This window comes from Cetorhinus maximus, chromosome 5, assembly GCF_964194155.1.
Source record: "Cetorhinus maximus chromosome 5, sCetMax3.hap1.1, whole genome shotgun sequence".
In the NCBI taxonomy this organism is placed as follows: Eukaryota; Metazoa; Chordata; class Chondrichthyes; order Lamniformes; family Cetorhinidae; genus Cetorhinus; species Cetorhinus maximus.
In genome coordinates this window covers 80,915,060-80,931,895 of record NC_135883.1, presented here as the reverse complement: position 1 = coordinate 80,931,895, position 16,836 = coordinate 80,915,060, and the positions used below count along the sequence as shown (strand labels likewise).

The following is a 16,836-nucleotide window of genomic DNA, read 5'->3' as shown; positions in this document are numbered from 1 at the left end:
TATTTTTTTGAATATCGAAATTAAGTGAGCATAAAGTTGTAAGGGGTAAAATGATTTTGGTAATTCAGTCAAATTACTGAACAACTTGGATGTTATATAATCCTAAATACTGATTAAATATTTTTGTTAGTGATTTGATTAGAATCTCTTGTTCTAATCTCAGATTGCAAATATTTCATCAATCTTTTTAATGCCTCCTATATTGGTCATGTTTAAACCTGTGCCTTTAACCGCAGTTAAGATTTCAAAGAAATTCTTTCTAATTAATTTTCAGAATCTTGACACCTTTTCTGAACTTCCAGATATTGTGTGCCAATTATTGCATCATAACTGCAAACCTTGAGTTGTCAAAGTTGAATTTTCCTCTTTATTGGTCAACTTTGAGCACTCTTTCTTGTGTTAGCAGCATGCTGCTAGAGCAGAGATGTTTGTTAACAAAGTTTTATTATCAAAAATTGTGAAACTCTGTAAGCCAATTTGAAACAGCTTCACTCACATCATAAAGTATGTGTTGTGTTACATGAAACCATGCATGAGGCTCTCTGCTACTGTATACATTCATGTTCCATCAATACTTCAACATGAAACACGTTTCTCTGGTGTTAATTATATCAAAGGATAAATATGAATAAACATACGTGCAAGTTGAAAGTGGTAATGAAATTTTCATTTGTTCCCATTGGTATTCTTGACCCTTGCTACTGTCCTAAAACATGTAAATAGGAATAATTGAAGAGTTGCGGGGAGGGGAGGGAAGACTTTTAAGCATCATCTATATTGAAGTTCAAAAGAAGTATTTCATTGATAATATTACAGATTTCTTGTATTTTGATTAACATTTAACCTATTCATGATTTGCAGCACTAATAACCCAACAAATGGGATTAGGCAGAATTTCAGCCACTATTAGTGGTCAAGCCTAAAGTTGCAGAGTCAACATCAAAGCTAGAGCGACATGGTCTTTAAAAGAACTATTCTCCAAAATCAAAATCTAGTTTATAGTAATTTTTTTTTAAAAAAAAATTCAGCTTAATGATATTTTAACCTGAACTGCTTTTTGAATTTCTATTTGTCATTAATTACTTGCTTGCACTGAATAAAGGTGAAGACAAGCAAAAAGTTAAGTTAAACATACTTCATATTTTATCAATAGACTTTTTAAATTTGTATTTTTTAGAAGTGTATCCACGCATGTTATGAAGTTGTGGTGATTTGAAGTACAGACAGACATTGAGAGGGTGGCAGACAGAGCGTTTGCATGGCCTGTTGGAAGTCCTTGGTGGGAATTTTGAGGGCCCGACCAAATTTGTCTAATGCCAGTGAGCTACAAGCACTGGACCAGCACTCAAAGGCAACTTGCCATTCAGGGTGGTGGAAAACTTGGCAGCCCCGCTGTGCTGTCAACACCTAAATCTATTGTTAAATGGGAAAAAGAAACAATTGTTGTGGTTGGGGGGGGCACGGATGGGATGACAACTAATTAGAAAGTTTTTGTAGTTTTCTGGGTAATCTGTGCTGCTTCCTTTTGAGAACTGCTCGTGTGCTGCCCTACATAGTGCATGTTCCACCCATTCGTATCTCAGATTTACATTAGAATGCTTCATATTGCTGTAGGTAAATTCTACTGCAGCACTGTTCCCGCTGGGTGGAGGGCCTAAAAATTGGGACCACTCTGTATTTTGATTACCTGGTACTCGTGGGTGGAGTGCATTTGATGCACTTAGCTTATTTGGCATGACTGAGCTTGATTGGGTTGAGTGCAGCCAAGCAATTGAATCTGCTTGTTTTTACCTGGTTTCTGAGGATTAGGGAGAATGAGATTCTGTTTACTGGTGGTCATGTCATTTAAGGTTGCTGACTGGCATGGCCAGTGGAAACTTCAAAACCAAGAGAAAATGGTATATTGTAATTCAGTGATCGGTTGAACAGGTGTTGTTTATGTAATTTAGGAAGAGAAACAAGGAGAGCTGAAGGTGCTGAAAGTAACTCAGAACAACCATGTCCGAGCACGGAGAAAAAGAAAAGGTGACTCTGGATTACTGAAGCAAAGTAAGTTGATATGAAACAAAATAATGCGCAAAACTCCAGCACTAATTATTAATTGTTATCATGCCAAGCCACTGCTGCTCCTTGGGATTTCTACTTTTGTAGTCAAATTTAAATTAGTTTAGAAATAGAGCTGAAAACAGAACAAGAATTGTATAGATGCTGACAGAAATCAAAGCTATTATTTTTGCTCAGTTAAAAATGATTTTTACTTTGGAGTCATTTGTATATCTGCATGTTTTCTAAGGAAAAACAAGTTGTCAACCAATAAAGACCTTATGCAAGGTCACATTCTAGTTGGGTCAAGATGAATTGAATGTGTGTTTACACTATTGCCTGGTTTTTGTGATTTAGTTGATGTGGTCGACATAATGGAAAAAAACAGACTTGTTACTTGTTTTCTTCATGTGGCGAACCATACAACAGTTTTTTGCATTTATTTGTTTTCATCATATTCAGTCCCCTGATGTGTATTTGGCTTTAAATCCAGCCAAGTAGAGCAAAAAAGGAGGAGCAGCAAGATTTTTTTATTCCTTGCTGTTTATACCATTAAATTTAAGGTACTAACAAACACAAATTTGCAGTGTTCTGTAAATGCAGTTTATAATCTTAATTGTACTGGCTCTTAATGTGAATATGTAGCAGAACATACTTTTTTTTTTAAAGTTCCAAATTGAAATCGGGCTTGTCTCTGTTACAGAGAAATTGTGGAAAATCAGTATCATAAAGTTAATAATATCTAGTAACGGTGCAAAAATGCGGCAGAAAACTGTTCTATGTAACTTTTTTAGGGCAATTTGGCTTTCTAACTGCGGGGGGAAAAAATTAGACTGTCAGTCAAGTAGCCTGACATCACTTCTGAACCTTGACTGATATTTGAAGGGTATGTCACTGGAAGCTCTCAGGATTGAGTGGGGTGCTGGTTTTACATCCTGTCCTATATGAGAATAAAACCAGGCTGTGTATAAAACCAGAACTGCACCCAATCCTATTAGTTACAATGACCCACTTTATAACCCAGGTTTGCTGGCATTTATCTGAAGCACTAGATGGAGCACTTTTATGTTAATTAGGCCCTTAGTTAGAGAGTGGATGGAAGAACAGGAGCAAGGAAAGAAAATACTCTGGGCCAGGCTGAACTCTCAAATGTGTGATTCTGTCATGAGGCAATATATTGGCTCTTATGGCAGCCATTGCATGGCATGAATCTTTATTAATTATTTTAAAATAGTCGGCATGTAATTCAATTTTGAGTAATATTTATTTCTGTTTTGAAGAACTTGACAAAGTATGTTATTGTTATGATACGACAGGTGGTTACTTGCCAGGCTGACCAAATCCACAAGGGAAACTTGGCCACGCTATTACAATGGTTTTGCAATTTGTATTTATTATGAGAAGGTTTGTGCATTGACTTCAGAAGTAATGAGTCCACCAACACCTTTTAGAGATTTTAAAAATTAAATTAAAACATTTATTAGGAAAAGAAAAGAATTAAAACACATACACAAGACTACAGTTACACTGTTACTTAATATTATAACAAATCACAAAATTCCTAATTAACCTGACTCCCAACTACAAACCCCCTTTAACTGTCCAAAATAGATTTTAAATGTAGAGGGCCAATCCAGCAAGGTTACCACAGCACCCACTCAACAGTGGAATTCCAAATGCTTTTTAATACAACTTTGGTTACTGAAACAGCAGACTTCTGCAAAGTGGCTGGAGGCTGTTTCCCCAAGTCTGTTTCACGTGGTGTATCTTTTAGATCTTGCACGGACACCCCGATACAACTTTCCGTACTTTTTAAAATATGTTTCTCCCTCTTTAATCTTAAAATCCCATTGTTTCCATATGTTTTTGGAATTTACTTTTCTAATACTATAAAAAATCTTTCATGTTGTCAATATGGCCTTGCCCTATTTATCCTGTCAGCTGTAAAACTTTATCATGTTTCTTTGAAAACCAAACACCTCTTCCCTTATCTTAAAATGCAAATTTCGTTCACACCCTATCGACTGACTTTATTCTAGCTCACTTATTAGCATTTCAAATACCATTTTTACTCAGTCTAACTCAGTCTATCCAACTCCAATTAAATCAGCCACATAGAACCATCCACACGCACACAAACATAATCCTACTTTACAATACCCCACAATAATATTATGAAAAATATGGTAGTTTTGTGACAGGGAAATAAAAATCCTTATATGCCAAACTTGTGTTCTATACCATTTTTTCTGCAGCTTTAACTTTTGGTGGAAAGAGAAAAGCCTGGAGTTGGGCATCTTATTTGGAAGAGGAAAAAGCTGTTGTGGCACCTACTAAGCTTTTCAAAGAGGTTAGTTTCTTGATATACAATTGTTAAATTGTACATCAGTGTCATTCAGAAGGATGTGTGTATGCATGTTGTATGGTAAAATTGTACTGCATGTTTACACTGTTATGATCAGGTGAGGAGGGGTTGAATGGCTCCCCTCTGCCCTCCTTGTTTGACTGCAACAGGTATATTTGCTTGAAAAAATACACTTGCCAATTCAGCGAGTGCTTAACTGTTTACATGTTGTGATGATAAGAACCAATAGGACAGGTTTTCCTGAGTTTAACAAAGAATGACAGTATATTATACGCAAACTGATCTAAGTAAAATAATAAAATACACAGTGGTTTTCACACACATCCATTCATTCAAAGCCCATACACACAAATATTAGAGTAGGGAAGGAGAGGTTGGTCAAATTAAGAGACCATAAGAGTTAAGAGGAATTCACAGTCTGCAGTTTTGATAAGTTGGCTGGCTTCAGGCTGAATCTGGTGGTCTTGCTGGTTTCAATGGATGGTCTTCTGTTTTCAGTGTCGACGAGGTCTAAAACTGCAGATGGATCATCAGTCTGTTCTTCAAGAGACTGCTGTGGATTGAGTTCTTTCTTTAAAATCTCTGCTGCACATGGAGAGAGAGTTAAACAATAGCAGACAGGGCCCAATAGCTAACAAAGTGGGTTGAGAGAGAAAGGGAGGAAGGATCTCTCTCTACTTCCGAGCTGCGTGTCCTCAGTTCTGCTGAGGAAACATATGCTTAAAGCATACAAAGTGTTGACTTGTCATATGACCACCATCTCTAATGGACCAATAATTCAAACATGATCATGTATTTCAATTTTAACTTGATTAGGTCAGATCTAGGAAGTACCCACCTTAATCGGAGTCATATTGTTCATGTGATTATGTTTGGTTTGTCTCCACCTAGTTGAGCATCTAAATATTGTGTTAATGGAATAGGAAACATGGTTCATTCACATTCTTTTGAGGCTATTGTCTTTGGGTTTTTGCAGAAATGCCGTCCCCATCGCAATGGGGTTGAAAGTGTACAGTGATGCAAATTGAGTAGCCATCTTAGCTGTGAGTTCATCACTTTAGTCTGTGTTTAAATTGAACTTTTAAAAACAGACTTTTTATGTTTCCAGCCGGTGGATTAAAAATCATTATTTGGCATGAAGCACACCTTCATGATAACCCATTCTCCATCCTCAAAAGCTGACACTAAGATTTAGTAGGCTTCATGTCAGAGTGCATCCTGTAAAATAAACTGTATCTGTGAATGTTTCACAATATAGAACACAATCAGCTCTTTTCCAGCGGACCAATTTAATTAGGCACTCTCATTATTGGTATTTAAAAGTATAAAGCTCCATTCTCTCTCAATCAAAAAAAAACCTTTCAGGTATTTTGGTGGTGGTGTTGTTGATGATGATGAAGAATAATAATGACATCAAAATATTTAATTAAAGCAGAACTGGGTCAGATGTAAAGACTGGGGTAAGTTCGCAGAGCTTTCAACATGGGGAATGCTGAAATGCAAATTTATACCATAAAAAGGCTAAAAATTGAGTGATAAACCAGTCTGTTTTGCTTTAATGATATGAATTAAGCTGAAAGAGAAGCAGGGTGTGAGTAGACTTTGATACTTAGCATGTCCAATCGCAAGAGAGCAGCAGTCAAACAAGCAGATTGCTGAATTGTATAGAGCAAAATGTTTATTAGGGGTTGGACAAAGTCATATTTAAACTGTACAGTGTTTTGCTCAGACTTTACCTTGAGAATTGTGTCCACTGAGGTACAAAGAGACATTCAACCTGAGTGGGGTGGGGTGTGGGGGCATGGTGACGCATGGTGGGGTGTGGGGCCATGGTGACGCATGGTGGGGTGTGGGGGCATGGTGATGCATGGTGGGGTGTGGGGGCATGGTGACGCATGGTGGGATGTGGGGGCATGGTGACGCATGGTGGGGCGTGGGGGCATGGTGACGCATGGTGGGGCGTGGGGGCATGGTGGGGCGTGGGGGCATGGTGACGCATGGTGGGGCGTGGGGGAATGGTGACGCATGGTGGGGCGTGAGGGCATGGTGGGGAGTGGGGGCGTGGGGGCATGGTGGGGCGTGGGGGCATGGTGACGCATGGTGGGGCGTGGGGGCATGGTGACGCATGGTGGGGCGTGGGGGCATGGTGACGCATGGTGGGGCGTGGGGGCATGGTGACGCATGGTGGGGCGTGGGGGCATGGTGGGGCGTGGGGGCGTGGGGGCATGGTGACGCATGGTGGGGCGTGGGGGCATGGTGATGTGGAGAAAGGAAGAACTGTGAGACCAACCTCTTCCTAAAGCTCTTTAACTCTCTACCTTCCTTTCCCCTTTTGGGGCACTACTGAAAATCTACCTTTTTGGCCATCTTTTCTGATAATTTCTTTGGTTTGATGTCAGTTTTTGTCTGATTGTGCTGCTGGGAAGTAATGTGAGATGCCTTACCATTTTTGACTTGTACAATAATAGCCTGATCTCACTAAAGGACTTCATTTTATTGCTTCTGTAGTCAGAAAAAAAAATTGTGCAAGTTCATTTTTTTTTTCATCTTGTGTTTCATTTTATTCTAGTGCCAGTCGTTTCCACAGAGCAAAAATGGATTTAAAGTTGGAATGAAACTTGAAGGGATTGACCCTGAACACCCATCTATGTACTGCGTTCTTAGCGTGGCTGAGGTCTGTCTTCAAACATCATCTGCTAATAGTTGGAAATGGCAGAGTGCATTTGCAAATATAGTTTTTTTGTTTGTTTATTTATTCATTCATAGGATGTGGATGTCACTGGCTAGGACAGAATTTCTTGCCCATCCCTAATAGCCCTTGAGAAAGTGGTGGTGAGATGCCATATTAAACTGCTGCAGTTCATGTGGTATAAGTACACCCAGAGTGCTGTAAGATTTCCAGGATTTTGATTCAGTGACAGGGAAGGAATGGCGATATAGTTCCATGTCCGCATGGTGTGTGGCTTGGAAGGGATCTTGCAGGTGGTGGTGTTCCCATGCATCTGCTGCCCTTGTCCTTCAAGGTGGTAGAGGTCGCGTGTTTGGAAGGAAAGGAAAGTGGAGGAGGTAGCTGGAAGTAACTGCAAGGCCCACTTTAAAACATTTGTGATGCTTTATTTCAGTTCCAATCAGGCGTTGTCACATTTTGTAGCCTGCAGGTTACTTTATTTTTGAACATTGATGATAAGAGAGTTGCTAGTGATTTGTGGCATATTGCAGTTGGGAAATGAAGATTCAATAAATTGTTCTATTTTAACCTGTTGTGCTACTTGATACAGCTATGGTGAAATAATCCCTTTACGATTTTATCTGCCATGGAAATAGGAAACGTATTTTTTAAAATCTAGCTGGAGGGCACCAACATATTTCTGGAGCTCTTGCATTTCCGGGATTTTGTTTTCTAAAATTATTATTTCGGAGGTTAATAAGCTCTGGCTTCCCTCAACTTGCACTTTGCAACTGTAGAGGACTATGTTGTTGTGGTGTATGTGCAAGCCTTATTTCAACTCTTACGTCATTATTAAATGTAGTATACTGGCAGTTGTTCACTTACTGCAGTTTCGGATTTATGGCTGGAACTTTCCAGCCACTCGTGTGTGAACGGAGATTTCAATGGCTTACCGGCCCTCCGCCAAGGGGGTGCTGGAAGATTCCGGCCTAGGTCTCTGCTGAAAATTACTTGTTTGTGATAGTTTAGATGGAAGTCCTATCACAGTTGAGCAATCTGTTTGCAAATGTAAATTAATCAAACTTAGATTTATACATTCTTCAGTTGCTGCAGTGGCAAGCTATATTACGGAGATTACAGTGTCCTCGTGTTGGGCTATCTAAACAATAATTAGTAATTTAAAGGAACATAATATATTATTTCCAATGCCTCTACCTATTGTACAGAATATATTTTTTATTGAGGTTGTCATCATACCTTAAAGATTGCTTCTATAAATCTCTCTGTCCACACTGTCCTCTTTTATTGAGGATATTTGATGGTTTCAGCCCTGGGTTTCTCCAGAGATGTTCTCTGTTACCTAATAGCAGACACATTTACTTTGATGGGATAGTTAACTGCTAATTGTATAGTTTTAAATTTTCAGTTATTTCATCCACATTTCTGTAGACCACACCTTGTGGCCTGGCAAATTTGAATACCACTGATATTCTTCCACACTTCTTCACACACATGGTAGTGGAAATCTGGAACTCTTTGCCCCCTCCCACCCCCACCCGCCAAAAAGTGCTGTTGAAGCAAGGTTAATTGAAAATTTCAAAACTCAGATTGATATGTTTCTGATAGGAAAGGGTATTAAGGATTACGAAACCAAGGTGGGTAAATTAAGTTAAAATGCAAATCAGCCATGATCTAATTGAATGATGGAACAGGCTTGAGGGGCTGATTGACTTGCTCCTGTTCCTAACGTTTATTAAGTTATAGACACCTTTTAAATTAAAACCAAATACTTTTCTGATAAAACATCAAAAGACTGATTAATGCAGAAGCAACGTGGCTTTTTTATGAAAATAATTTGATCTTTGCATAATGACTTTTATTCCTAAAAACAAAGCCACAGATTATTTAAATTGAAGTTATGGCCCTACTTACTGAAGGGAATGGAACTAGATTATTTTTGATAGGACTAAATTATGCTAGTGCTTAAAGGCTTGATTTATGAGGATATATTGCCAAAATTTGTATTGTTATTTCTTTTGAGTGTAGAAGATTGAGCGGTGATCTAAACAAATGATAAAAGGATTTGATAGGGTAGATAAAGAGAAACTATATCCTCTGCTGGGGAAACAGGAAAATTTAAAATTTAAGTAAGAACATTTAGGATTGAAATCAGAACATCTACAATTCTGCTAGTCTGAACCTGATTTTGAATTGGCATGCTAACTGAGACGGCTGCTGAGTTTGGAGCCAGCAGCCTGAAGCTGAATGTAGCCAATAAACTGGAGCCTGAGACTGAGCTCATGGCGGATAACAGCAAAGAAGCACAGTCCCAGGCCTGTGTCTGAGGTCGGACTGGGGTTAAGCTTGAATGCAGTGAGGGAGACGTTTTGGTGCTCGAAGCACAGAGCTCGCTCAAGACTCTAGGTCAGAGAGGTATGGGTATAACCTTGACAGAATATGTATGTGATATATGGAAGCATAGATGCCAAGCAATATGCAGGTGACATAGTCCGAAGACATTCGGTATACCTAGAATTTTGATGCGTGGTTTTTTTTAAGGTGTCCTAATGTAAATAGAAGAGAGAACTTTGAAATAGCTCTCAGACCACTGCACTGCCAGATGTGGCCAGGGGAAAGATTTTAATTTATCACTTTGCTTCACTGCTGGCCACATTTTAAAAACCTGGGAATATTAGCATAAATCTCACGCCATTTACGGTGTTTCCTGGGCATCTTCAGGAGCATGCAGGACCCTAAATTTTGGAGCAGTACTTTACACCTCGGTTGTGGGTTGAAGGGGTGGTTTGGGGGGGGGGCGGGGGCAGGGAGGAGGTGGTGGTGGTGGCTGTAGGCAAGAGAGACGGGCTGTTTTGGCAATAATTGAGCTTGTTTGTAAAGAAGAATCCTTCTTAAGTTGCCACTTTCTTTTAATATGATTGGTTTCCATTTAGAAAGTAGTAATGTGGACATGCGTATTTAATGCTAACAAGTATGCCTGTATCATGCAGGTGTACTTTATATTGAGGACACAAGGTAGAAATGTTAGGATTTCTGGTGGGTGTCATTCTACCAGTTCTAATTTCTTTGCTGACATCAATGCAAGGTTGGGTTACAGATTCAAGAAGTACCTGATCATTTCCTCATGCAGTTTTGCAATTTAGGATGAAATGGGTGTTGACAGGATGGAACAGGGTTCCATCCCCTCCTTCCCTTTGATTGCACTGTTTTACAATTTGGTGTAATTTCATTTTCAAAGAAAAATGAGTTTAATTGGTAAATTTCTGATATGCTTAATGTGTGATTTACAAATAAGCTAACCTTGCAGGTGTGTGGCTACAGAATAAGGCTCCACTTTGACAAATACTCTGATTGCTATGACTTCTGGGTAAATGCTGACTCGTCAGACATTCACCCTGTGGGATGGTGTGAAAAAACTGGACATAAGCTTAACCCTCCCAAAGGTAAGTTCCAAACTGAATTCAGATATGTTTTTGTGGATCATTTGTAAGTCTTTTTTTAAAGGTATCATTACAATTACTATTAAACATGGGGAAAGTGTTATTGACCTCTTCATGTTAGTTACGAAGAAACAAATATTAACTTCTCTTTCAAATAAATGTTTAGCCTGATTTTTTTAATGCCTGACGAGAAATGTGCAGTGACAGGTCTTTCATTGGTAAAATGAAACATCAATGAAGAACAAGAAGGCATGATAGGCTGAGAGTTTTTAATTTTTTCACAGCTGAGTTTCAGTCCCAAGCAATGTAGCTGTTGTGAACCTATATGAACAAGGACAGGAAAAGACCACCTAGTTTATCCTGTCGCATCCCACTGAGTGAAACTATTCATACTATTACACCTTTATTTTCAACTTGTGAAGCATTCCACTCAAGTTTGTCATGAACTACCCCAATATTTTTTGATAATCCAATTTTTGGTGGGCTGAACAATAAGTAGGCATGCAATTAGATTTTAATATGCTATGAATTTGATTTCTTATTGTATCTATTTTGCACTCTTCCTCTTGAACTAGAATGCCTGCAACATCCCTCTCCTTAGTGAAGACAGAGACAAAGTATTCATTGAGAGCCCTTCCCACATCTTCAGCATCAACGCACAAGTTACCATGTACATCTCCGAATGGCCCTACCCTTTCCTTAGTTAACCTCTTGCTCTTAATGTACTGGTAAAATATCTTTGGTTTTTCTTTGATTTTACCTGCCAATAGTTTTCCATATCCCCTTTGCTTTCCTAATTTCCTTTGTTTTACTTCACCCCTGTGTTTTCTATACTCCCCTGGTCTTTCTACAGTGATAAGCTTATTGTGACTATCATAAGCTCTCTTTTTCTGCTTTATCTTAGCCTATACACTTCTGGATAACCAGGAGGTTCTAGATTTGGCAGTTCCCCCTTTTTTTCTTTGTGAGACATGTCTAGCATATCATCCCTTCTCCACAGCTCAAGCCTGTAGAATCTCGCTTTTGAATACCTCCCACTGATTTGACACCATTTTCCCTCCTAGTAGCTGTATCCAGTTCACCTCTCAGCTTTGTAAAATTTGTCTTCCCCCAGTTTGGAACTTTTATTCCTGTTCTACCTTTGTCCTTTTCCATAATGATGCTAAATCTAACTCTATTATGGTCACTATCTCCAAAATGGTCCCCCACTGCTATTTCATCCAGTTGCCCAGCTTCATTTCCAAAGACCAAATCTATAATTGTGCCCCCTCTTTATGCTGGTTGGAAAAGTTCTCTTGAATGCAGTTTAAGAATTTCGTGCCCCTCTGTACCTTTCACACTGTTCGTATCCAAACTGATATTAGGGTAGTTGAAGTCTTCAACTTTTACTGTCCTATTGTTTTTGCGTTCAGAAGTTTGCCTACATATTGACCTTCGAACTCCCTTCCGATAATTGGGGGTCTATAGTACACTCCTAGCAATGTGGCTGCCCTTTTATTTTATTTCTGAGCTCAACCCACATGGTCTCATTTGGTGCTTCATTTAGTATATCGCCCCTTCTCACAGCTTTGTTAAATTAAATTAAAGAAATTTAATCAATAATGCTACACCCCCTCTCTATCCTGTCTGAAAACTTTATATCCAGGATGTTGAGCTGCCATTTCTGCCCCTTTTTTAAGCCAATAGGAACAAGAATTGACCATACTGATTCAATAACTTGAGCCTGCTCCTCTATTCAGTACGATCATGGCTGATCTGCCTCAACTCCATTTTCCCACCTGCTCCCCAAATCCCTTGATTTCCTGAGAAATCAAAATATATTGAGCGATGGTGATCCGCAGCCTTCTGTTGTCGAGAATTCTAAAGATTCACAAGTGAATGGATAGGGATCTGTGCATAATACATCTTTCTGTTTCAAATATTTGTGTTTGTGGAGTTGATTGTTAATTTAATCTATTCTAGGATACAAAGAAGATGAGTTTAACTGGCCATCTTACCTGAAGATGTGCAAGGCTCAAGCTGTGCCCAAATCCCTGTTTGAAAACCAAAATACGGTAAGCATATAACATTTTTCAACATAGTTGGCTTGGAAACTAGGATGATTTCTACAGCTGTCATGCTATAAAAACAAAAACAGAATTACCTGGAAAAACTCAGCAGGTCTGGCAGCATCGGCGGAGAAGAAATCAGTTAACGTTTCGAGCCTTCATGGCCCTTCGGCAGAACTGAGGCATAGTTAGAAGAAGGGAGAAATATGTCATAAAAAAATATAAAAATATGGTTTCAACTTTTGCTTGTAAATTATGTGACCGTATAGTGAGGAGTGCTTTCAATTTGAAACACCCAAGCCCCTGTTTTAAAGGGAGGGGTCGTGGGTTGGATAGTGAGTCCTGCACACTGGAAGTCTGAAGATATGGAGGTCTGGACAATTTTAATGACTGGGCCTCGTTAGCTTAACTTTCATCAGAGCCCCTTCCTGGCTGGGTTCAGGAGTGAAGAGTTGCAGGCTGGAGAACCGTAGTGGGGACCTGTGGGATGGGTACTTTCTAGGCAGACTTGCTAAAACTCCCTGGGATAGAAATAAGAATGGGGTTGTGCCAGGTTTTCAGGAATGAAACAAGTTATTGAATCAGAATTGCTTTTGAAGCTACTGATTTTATGCAGATGACCATGACATATGAGCTGTAGATGATTGTTGTAACTGGATTAGCATTGCGCTAGTAATATATTTATGTTATGCATGATATTTTTTTCACGGCAATAGGATGCTAACATACTGAAATCATTCGCTATTTACAAAAAAAATCTTTTTTTTTCTAAATGGGAAGAAAAGTCAGGAATGAGTTCCATTAAGTAGTAAAACGTGCAGTACATATAATATAGTTCAAAGTAACGGATAATTATTTAGACATACAAGCACAGAAGAGAGTCCTGGTCAGCTTCATAGTTCAAAGCGTGATGGACACTAATGGTCACATGTATCAGACAACCATTTATTAACTGTTCCTGGACTAGGGTTTCAGTTATATAAAAAAAAAAATCTGCTTTTTCCTTTCTGGCCAGTCTCTGGACTAATTGGGGCTCACTTTGTATTTTGGCATACCAGTGCACCCTGATCTCAGTGTCCTATACTATGGTTGTTCTGCTGAGGATCTGATGTGGAAGATTCCAATGTTGGTAAGCCCTGTCCTTGACCTCTGTTATGCTGCTGGTATTGGGCAGTTAGAGGCTGCACCCCTTAATAGGGGCAAAGGAGAACCCTTGCAAGCCCAGTACCTAGGTCTGAGCCTAAATTCCGGCCCTTCCGCCTCAGCCCTTGTGAAGTTACGACAGAATTGTTGAGGAAGAGGAATGGAAATTTAGCCCCTATATATTTTGGTGACAGTTTACATTCAAATATTTACAATTTATTTCTCCATCTCCTTAGCTCTTATCAGACAGTGCATTAACGGCTACTGGAGCTGACGATTATGAATTATTCAATAATGCTACGGCTGATTCACCATTCACTTTATTCCCCTGTAGGGAGTTGCCTGGCCTCAATGTTTAACCTGGCAATGCAGTCCAGTTGGGATTGGGAATTCAGTGGAGTTATTTATTCTGCATCTCTCTACTCAGTGGTGCTGAATATTGGTACTCCCATTTGTAACTAGGACAAGTGACTGAACAAATGTGACAAATCCCATCAGTTTGTACGCTTGCCATGTATGACACAATTTACTGCCTGAATACCAGGGTTTTTCAAAAAGGACTCCTGGAGGCAGTGGAAGTGCTGATTTCTGAGCGAATGTATTGACAGTAAATTTCTTACCCTGTTTACAGCATAGAATGTGTTGTGACACTGGCATTCTGATGCAAGTAACTTTGTTTTTATTTATTATTCCCCTACTCCAGCATTTTATTTAGAATAAAATATTTAAGGATCACTAATGTCTATATAATTTTTTATTTGGTTAATGTAGTTTGGGCAATTTCAAATGCAATTCTAGGGCAAAACTTCTTTTGATGAGCAATTGCAGGGAAAGCTCAGACAGAAAGCCGAGCAAAATTTTGTGATCAGCATGTTAGACCAGCTATTAGGATGGATTTGTAGATTCCTAGCTGGCAGCACCAGATCTATAACCAAGCTTACCATGGTTTGTAAGTAAATATAAACACAATGATGCATCACAATAAGTATTTTCTAAAAATCTTTGTTTCAGACAATTACTCCACTAGGCTTCCGAGTGGGTATGAAACTAGAAGCAATTGATAAAAAAAATCCAGAATTTATTTGTGTGGCAACGGTGTCTGACATGGTAGATAATCGTTTCTTGGTGCATTTTGACAACTGGGATGAAAGCTATGACTATTGGTGAGCAAATCAGCTTTTGTAAATGCATGTTTTATATCTGTTCGGTCTAAAAATCAGTTTTAAAGCGTCCTAACCACTAGAGGGTGCTAATATGCCAGCTAATATATATTTGTGCGCTTGATTGATTTACAAGATCACGAGAGATGGAGATGGAATCACAGAATTGTTACAGCACAGAATGAGGCCATTTGGCCCATCATGTCTGCACAGCCTTTCCAAATGGTCAGTTCATTTAGTTTTCTCCTCGTAACTCTGAACATTCATTCTTTTTGACAACAGCCTAGTTCCCTTTTGAATGCTTCAATTGAACCTGCCTCCACCACACCTTCAGGTAGTGCATCCCAGACCCTAACCACTCACTGTTTGAAAAAGTTTTTCCTCAAATCACTTTTTTGCTTCTTTTACTAATTACTTTATTTCTATGCCCTCTCGTTCTCAGCCCTCTCACAAGCGGGTACAGTCTTTCCCTATCTATTCTGTCCAGACCCCTCGTGAGTTTGAATGCCTTTTTTTAAATCTCTCACCTTCTCTCTTTTTAAAAAAAAAAGTCCCAGCTTCTCAAATCTATCTTCATAACTGAAGTTCCTGACCCCTGGAACCATCCTTTGTGAATATTAATCTCTCAAATGCCTTCACATCCTTCCTGAAGTACAGTGTCCAGAACTGAATGCAGTACTCCAGCTGGGGCTGAACTACTAACTGATACAAGTTCAACATAACTTCTGCATTTCTGTAGATTATCCATTCGGTAATCCTAACTTGGATTCCTCCAATCACAGCATCTGTCTTATGAATGCGTCTACAGTTTTTGCCTTTATCTCAAGATCACTCCATCTGTTGATCACTTCTTGCTCTTCCTAGCATTTGTCCCTTAAAAGTTCTAACATAAAATGATTGAAGATCCAGCTGTTTGTGATTACTAAGCCTCACTATAATGAAATTATTTTAAAGAGAAGTATAGCTAGCATCAAGAAATGATTTTTTTTTTGCTATTTCCTTTTATTTTTCTTTCAGCTTTTGTTTTAAAAATCTGGATAACTTAAAGGAGAATTGTTATTTAATTTCCCAATTACAAATAGAGGAAGAATTCGAGACATAAAAACAGAAGCCGCTGGAAATACTAAGCAGGTCAGGCAGCATCTGCAGAGAGATAGAGTTAATGTTTCAGGTCAATGACCCTTCATTAGAACGTTATTCAAATTCCAGCATCTGCAGTATTTTGCTTTTGTATTAGTAGAGAATTCTAGACACGTGGGTTAATTTCTATAAGGATTCTCCCAGTTACCTGACATAACTTCAGCAGATGATCAGCAGCTTGTCCATTACACCTTTGCTCAGGGATTACTGCTGACTTTAGAGTGGGAGATCAAAAAAGCTCCTGTGGAACTTTTGCCACCTGTCGTCCATCAGCGCACTTTGTTCCCGTATTTACAGTTTAAAACTGCCGGTTAGTTATGCACCAGAAGCAGATGTCTTGTGTAATCTTCTGGAAGTGCATATGCAAATACTGGGCAAGAATGCAATCTGGCTCAGCTGTGCTGGGATCAGTGGTCAAATGGCCTGATGTACGTATATTGAAAGTGTTCTGCTGGATGTATAAGAAATATGATTGCAAGACTCCTTCAACAGGGCCAAAGTTGGCATCAGTTTGGTCTAGCTCACAAACCAGCTATGGTAGTTTAAGAACATTTGTAAAAGGCAGGTCATCTTTGACTAATCTAATTAATCTTTTTGATGAAGTAACAGAGAAGGTTTATGAAAGGAATGTAATGGATGTTGCCTATATGAATTTTAAGAAAACATTTGACAAAGTGCCACTTAAAAGGCTGATTAACAAAATTGAAGCTAATGGAATAGCAGGGGCAGTGTCAGCTTGAATTAAAAAAAAATTGGCATAAAGACTATGGTAAATTGTTCTTTTTCAGACTGGAAGATGATGGATGGTGGT

The 16,836-nt window shown here is 39.0% G+C and overlaps 1 protein-coding gene across 4 annotated transcripts in view; it reads left to right on the top strand.

Moving 5' to 3' along the window:
• l3mbtl3 (L3MBTL histone methyl-lysine binding protein 3) overlaps nucleotides 1–16,836 on the top strand; it is a 182,673-nt gene that overhangs the window by 50,116 nt on the left and 115,721 nt on the right. For all 4 annotated transcript variants that reach the window (XM_078542122.1, XM_078542123.1, XM_078542121.1 and 1 more), the window contains 6 exons: nucleotides 1,950–2,049; nucleotides 4,299–4,393; nucleotides 6,978–7,082; nucleotides 10,402–10,537; nucleotides 12,497–12,588; nucleotides 14,737–14,888. In XM_078542122.1, coding sequence (XP_078398248.1) covers nucleotides 1,950–2,049; nucleotides 4,299–4,393; nucleotides 6,978–7,082; nucleotides 10,402–10,537; nucleotides 12,497–12,588; nucleotides 14,737–14,888 — 680 coding nt within the window. The remainder of the gene's footprint in view (nucleotides 1–1,949; nucleotides 2,050–4,298; nucleotides 4,394–6,977; nucleotides 7,083–10,401; nucleotides 10,538–12,496; nucleotides 12,589–14,736; nucleotides 14,889–16,836) is intronic.